The following is a 6,875-nucleotide window of genomic DNA, read 5'->3' as shown; positions in this document are numbered from 1 at the left end:
CGCGCGCGTGTGTGTGTGTGTGTGCACGTGCACATGCTCACATACACAGAAGGAAGGTACACAGAAAGAGAGGTCTCACTAGAAGCCATTCCTGACAGTCCCTGATCTTGGACTTATAGCTTGCAGAACCATGAGAAAATAAATTTGTGGTGTTCACACCACCCAGTCTGTGGTATTTTGTTGTGGCAGCTCTAGTAGACTAATACAGTACTTCGCCAAGCTGTGCCTAGATTTCTCACCCACAGAAACTTTGAGGTAATAGGGTTTATTGTTTTTAGCTGTTAAATTTTGGGATAATTTGTTATGCAGCAATGGATAACTAATACATTAGCCCAATTTTTTTTCCTCTACATCCTCTTTGACTTGTGTCCTCAAAAGATAGGCAGGCGGAGTGCCCTCTTTGAGCTCCTCCGATTCTTGCTTTCCAGGGAAAGAAAAAGTCAGGATTCCTGGTTGATAAACATTCCAATTTCTAGTCATTTTCCCAGCAAAGTGAAAAACAACTCTGGTTTAGATTCACATTTGGGTGTAAGTAGATGAGGACAGAATAAATTTTAATGACTTGGAAAGTGTGAACTCCCTATCTTTATTTGTATGGATTATTTTCCATGGAGATATATATATATATACATGAATGAATTGTATATATGTGTATATATGTATATATATGAATGAATTGCTGTAATTATATGTATATAAATATATGTATTTAAAAGAATTGCTATAATTATATAATTCCTATAAGGACAACATCAAGATGCTGGATGTTTCTACATGATCTTAACTCAGTATCTATTGAAATGAACCTATGGTTTCTAGGATCGGAAGAAAATAATTTGCTGAGATGTCAGCTCGGGATTCTTCCAGGAAAACGCTGGAGATGGAGAGCTTCCACCGGAGATTCAGTGCCTGGACACCATTTACCAACAAGTCATTAAATAGACAGGTGAGTTACATACTGTACAATAAAACAAGTTTAATTTGTAAGGCTAAATTTACTAGGAAATATTAGGTTTCATGTTGCCATATATATTTTTTAAAACCTTCTAAAGAATTTACTTTTTGAATTACTTTAAATAAAAATAAACCTACATTTGTCTGCACCAAAGATAGTCTCTTTTCACCCCAGTCTCCAACTCTCAAATGATGGGAGGCTCAAGATCTGTCTTCCCTTTCCTCTGTACCTCCAGGGACAAAATAGAAAGCTCTAGAACACACACTGTTGGCTGTACTGGGGAAGGAGGAAAGAGGAAGTACTTTGGGTGGTATTTGGTGTGGAGAGTGTTAATGTGTAATTCTGTGTATTTCTTTAATCCTCTCTTCCCTCCTGTGCCAACTGTACAGTTCCACTGCCCTTTGAAGGGTAGCACAGGAAGTAGTCACTGAGTGGCTGTCAGATCTTCATGGAGAAGGCCGGCTGAGTCCTCACAGCTCATGCCTGGCTCAGGCCCATTCACAAGGGAAGGAAACCAGACAGACCAGGGCCAAAGCCCCACTGAGTAATAAAGCCAATGTGTTGGTATATGTCATCTGAGCAAAGCTGGACTGAAATCCAGGTTTGGGGTGGGGGAGGGGACACTGTTTCTTGGTGTATGTCTTCCCAGGAGACACATCTAACAACGGCTATTTAGCGATATTTATTAACCTTCATTTTGGTGAGTGCTATGAAGATATAGGACTGTGGTTTAACAAAATCAAACCGACTTCAAACGGCCTTATTTTCATACTTAAACAAGTGTAGCCTCTTTGTGTTTTCAAGATAAAATGTTTGGAATCTGTTTCCCCAGGTCACATTAACTTAGGTAGGAACAAGAGTCAGGATTATCTTTTTGTTTTGAAAGAGGCCTTCTTGGGCCCCTCTATAATTATGTCACCCCAGCCTTTTCCGCCAGCCCACCCAACCAGCCTAGGCTTGTCCGTATCCCTGAATAAGAGCAGTCAAAGCTGACGAGAGAGACCCCTGCTACACATGTGAAAGTGCTTTGTGAACTGTAACGTGCTATGCAAATGTTAGCTGTGAAGCTGTTAGATTGCCTAAGGATTGCTTAGCAACTAAGACTACGTTAAATATACAGGAAAATACCCATTTCCCCCCTTTATAGCTCTTTCAGGAAAGAGTGGCCCTTATAAGTCACTGGTTCGACCTCTGGACTAACAAGCAACGTCAAGAATTCTTATTCACGATATTTTTACGATGCACTAAATCACAATTAAGGTAAATGTAGCCTAACGAGGTAATTATCATTTGTTCTTAAAGAAAACAAAATATAGTAAAATGTTTATATAACCTTTAAGGTTTTTTTCTTTTTCTCCTAGAAACAAACAAACAAACAAATAAAGCAATTGATATTTTAAGATTTATAAACAGACCCTTCTAGTGCTGCTTCCTCCTGAGCATGAAATGAAAAGTTGAGTGCTTTAATATCTTCATAGCACGGTGGGAGGTTTAGTTTTTACAAAAATTTGTAAATAGCTTCAGCCAGTAAATTTTTAACATTCTCTTCGTATATTAACTTCTCCTTGGAACTACCGGGCAGACAAGATACTTCAAGTAGATATCTGGTACATTGGTCACTGATTGCCAGTGGGTCCTTGTTCTTATTCTTAACCCTTCCCTCCTGTTATGTCTATTATTTTCTTTGAAATACTCCAGCAGAGACAATGTGACATTTGAAGGTATTAGTTGAAATACCAGGGATAGCTAATGTTCTGATCAGGAATTAATACTCTAGGCGTAGTTAGCTAGCATTGTATTAGGAAGGTCACAGACTCAGTTATGACCAGATACTTTGCTAAATAGCATAGCAAATATCGGACATTCGTTATTATCAGAGCAACTAGTGGCTTGTTTGCTTGGCAGATGAATGTTAGAAATGGACTTTCTTTGGTGAAACTAAAGATATTCAGCTGTGGGACAGACCAAAATATTCCAGAGAGCCCTCCAGCATGCCCGGACTTGAGTGAAGAATCCAGACAGGCTGATAGCAGGTGCCTGTAAGGATGGTTTCCCAGGCTTCATCCCCAAACAAGTGGCCTTGTCAGTCTGGAGATCTGGTAGAGACCAAAGGTCAGGGCAATGCTAGAATCTTGTTTCAGGAATTTGTCCTGTTTCTTGTCCATTTTCAATTGAGTGAAACTTTTACCGAAAGGACAGAGAGCTGGGATTTCATCAAACTTACAGAAGAGATTGTGTGTGGTGATTTGGGCTTCTTTATTAAGGTTGACTTAGTGAAAGTCGAGGTGTGGCATCATTTGGTTTTAGTGACTTTCACTATAACATGCTGGTGAGGCTAGGGGAAGAGATTAACCTTTGAACTTTGGTAGCTACCAAAAAAAACTTGAGTGTTGTGCAAGACCAAATTGGCTTATTTTAGTTTGCAATACTGCCTCCCACTTTTTCTTGCACTTTTTCCTGCTCATCTCTTTTGATCATCCATTTCATTTTTTCTACCTCCTCACTCACCTTCTCTGTTGTCAGCTTTCTCCTGCATCTGTGGGCACATAGTGGATTATTAACCAACTGTCCCTGATGAAGTCACCAAGTCAATGGGGAGAGACGGACACGTTCCTGGCTGTGTTGAAAGAAGCTGCAAAGACAAGCCACAGAAAAATAGACTCTTTAGCCAATGGTTGAAAAATAAGAAAGGGAACTTTTTACTGCAGTCATTAGTTAGGTTTCCTTTTACTCCAACTTTACAGCTTGCAAGATAAGAATTGCTTTGTGGTATAGTCTCCTGTATCATAAATCAAGCAATTTTAGTTCTAACCACTAGAGGTCATTAGAGAGCTTGTGGTATATTTTGAGGCTTTTTAACATTAGGCCTGACATTTTGTCATTGTAAATTGCATTCTTTGTCTGGTACCTGAATTCTTCTTTCTATGTAACAAGGATATGGAACTAATCTGTTCAGTGAAATTACTTTGCTTTTTTCATTGCAGCTGTGTTTCTGCAAAGAGCTGTATGTACTTCATCGTTCCACAAAGCTGTTATTACATATTCTGGGCTGCTGATTTCAGGGGAAGTTGTTCTGGTCTCTAAATTTGGCATCCTGAACCCATCTGTAATTTGTAGCAGTGGTTTTTGTTGTTGGACACCAATCAATTTACTCCCAAAGTCTAGATTAAGTCTTCCTTACACTATTTCCTCCCCATTACTTTCTGTCAGCCATTTCTCTCCTCACCAACGTCTACAGATACCATGTGCTGATATCTAATCTAATTTGAACTGGCTATTTTAATTAAATCTAAAAACCCAACTTATTTTATTTTTAAAGGTAATGTAATCAACTTTCTTTTAAACATCTTTATTGGGATGTAATTCACAGATAATAAATTCATTCACTTAAAGGGTACAATTCCGTGGTTTTAGTAAATTCACAGAGTTGTGCATCACCATAATCTAAATTTAGAACATTTCATCACCCCCAAAAGAAACTCCTCCTACCCATTAGCAGTCACACTCCATCTCTATCTCCCTGTACTGGGCAACCACTAATCTACTTTCTGTTTCTATCAAGTATGCCTTTTATGGACTTTTCACATAAATGGAATCATACAATATGTGTTCTTGTGTGACTGGCTACTTTCATGTATTATAATGTTCTCAAGGTTCATCCCTTTTTTTGGAAGCATGTATCAGCACTTCTGTCCTTTTTATAACCAAATAATATTCCATTGCATGGATATGTCATATTTTATTTATTCATTAGGTAATGGACATTTAGGTTGTTTTCACATTTTGGCTGTTTTGAATAATGCTGCTATGAACATCTGTGTGCAAGTTTTTCTACATGGATGTCTTTATTTCATTTAGGTATATACCTAGGAATGGAATTGCTGGGTCAAATGGTGACAGGGCAATCAGCCTTTAATTTTGAATCATATGTATTCATACAGTCCCTGTTCTCTCTTAACTGTGAATAACTGGTGAATAAATGAGAGAATTTATCATTGTTTGAATGTCTGAAATCCTTATACATAGGTTAGGCTATATTTGAGCAAAAAACCTTGTTTTCAAGGCAGAGAAGCCATTGTATTAGATGTTTTAGTTTATAATTTCTGAATAATATTGTTTTAATTCAGGCAGTTACAACTATAAAGCTTAGCCACGATATTGTAGTATTGGTCAGAAATATGTTGTCACATTTTCTTTAAAAGTGTGAGATATATTCAAGTATCTAAGATTTTTCTTTTCTGTCCTAAGAAATATTCCATATTGTTAAGGTTTAAGAAGATTTCTTAAATGGAGTTTTATGATATTTAAGACATTTTTCAAAAGTTCAGCTTCTTAAACCACCCCTCTGGCAAATTTTGCCTCTGACCTCAACTTACATGTTACCCCTCCTGAGAACCCTTCCTTGCTCATCTTCCCCCCCACCCCCAGCAATTTTTACGAACCTCTACCACGGCACTTCCCCCAGGGCATTATGCTTATATAGCCACATGTCTAATGGTTTCCAGTATTGTCGTCCTCGGGCCACTTGACTAGGCTGAGCTTTCCTGTGACTCCTTAAAGGAAACTGGACTGTTTGTGTCTGTCACACTTGGAGAAACCTGAGAAGTTTGCATCAGTCTCCTAGCCACACTGGTGGAACTGGTTTCAAACTGCCTCTGCTCAGTACCAGGTAACGCCCTACACAAAGGCCTTTCATTCAGGGCTGGAGCTGTTAAAACTTGTAGTTTTCCCTGGTGGGTGGGGCAACATTCACACAAATTCATTCCCAAGATATGGATGGATTATCTGCGTGTGTGTGTGCAGCTATATCAATGTGAGTTACTGAACATCCATTTGAAAGAATATTTCTGTGCAGAGGCAGTGGAGAGGAGAGTGGATATTCAGGGACACTCTGGGGTTCTAAATATCTAATACAGTCTTGAAATTTGAGTCACCCTGAGTCTTTCCGCCCCTTAGCCATATTCTGGACATGTTCCTATCCTTTCACATGGATCAGATGGTCACAGGCAATCGTATGATGTTGTTGGGTTCGTTTTTAGGGATGGATGAAGCTAAGAAAGAAAATCCTTGAGTTTAAAAGGAAAGGAGAAAACGAAAACCCAAAGCTATTTTCTTGGGTGAGATGGGGACAGAGGGAGAGTGGATGTTGGGTAGGCCATTGCCCATACCAGGCAAACCCGTGAACTTGAACCATTTTGTAAATGGTTCCACTGTCCCTTAATAATGTTTAAGTTATCTTTGTAGCACTTAGCACCACGTGACATTGTCATATACAGTACTTTTTGGTTTGTTTACTTACAGTCTCTCTACTCCACTAGAATGGAGCCCCAACAGGGCAAGAACTTTTTCTGGTGACTCATTCTGTCCTTAGCACTTACAGCAATACCAGGTACATAGTAGCCACTCAATAAATGCTTATTGAGTGAAGGAAGGTGTTGAAAACACTCTTAATTACAACAATAACAAAAAGATAACCAGAAAAAATTTTTTATTTGATAGTTCTTAGGAGGAAAGAACTTTTCAAGATACTACAAGTTTTTGAATAGAGGAGATTACTAATACCTTGCTTCAATCAAGACTTTTCATACTGTAATTAATTCACGACCTCTGTAAAGCAATCCAGAAGGAATCATGCACAGTAATGTTGTCTGCCATGTCACACAACCCCAGTGGTGTCGTCTGTGTGAATGGCACCCCTTGAAGTTCACTGCACAACTTCCCAAACGCAGCAGCCCGGATAACGCTACCAGCCATCTATGAAGTATATGATAGTACCTTCCGGGTATACTCAGTGTGTCCTTTTACCTTCTGCATAGGAAGAATCAAATTCACAGATAATTCATGGGAGAATGGAGACAATGTTTTAAGGGACTATTTGTCTGTATTCTGTATTTGAAAATGTCTTCAGATGCCCAAGAAG

At 38.8% G+C, this 6,875-nt stretch overlaps 1 protein-coding gene across 6 annotated transcripts in view; it reads left to right on the top strand.

Moving 5' to 3' along the window:
• The window catches only part of ECT2L (epithelial cell transforming 2 like), a 66,418-nt gene that overhangs the window by 11,466 nt on the left and 48,077 nt on the right, over positions 1-6,875 (top strand). For 4 of the 6 annotated variants that reach the window (XM_039869757.1, XM_039869758.1, XM_039869759.1 and 1 more), the window contains exons 3-4: positions 820-946; positions 2,103-2,215. In XM_039869757.1, coding sequence (XP_039725691.1) covers positions 845-946; positions 2,103-2,215 — 215 coding nt within the window. In that variant the 5' untranslated portion in view covers positions 820-844. Of the gene's footprint in view, positions 1-819; positions 947-969; positions 2,409-6,875 lie in introns of those variants that run through there. The other 2 variants (XM_039869761.1, XM_039869760.1) reach the window with 2 other exon arrangements.

The sequence above is a fragment of the Pteropus medius genome, unplaced genomic scaffold (genome assembly GCF_902729225.1).
Source record: "Pteropus medius unplaced genomic scaffold, Ma_sr-lr_union100, whole genome shotgun sequence".
Taxonomy (NCBI): domain Eukaryota; kingdom Metazoa; phylum Chordata; class Mammalia; order Chiroptera; family Pteropodidae; genus Pteropus; species Pteropus medius.
This window is presented reverse-complemented; position numbering and strand designations above follow the sequence as displayed.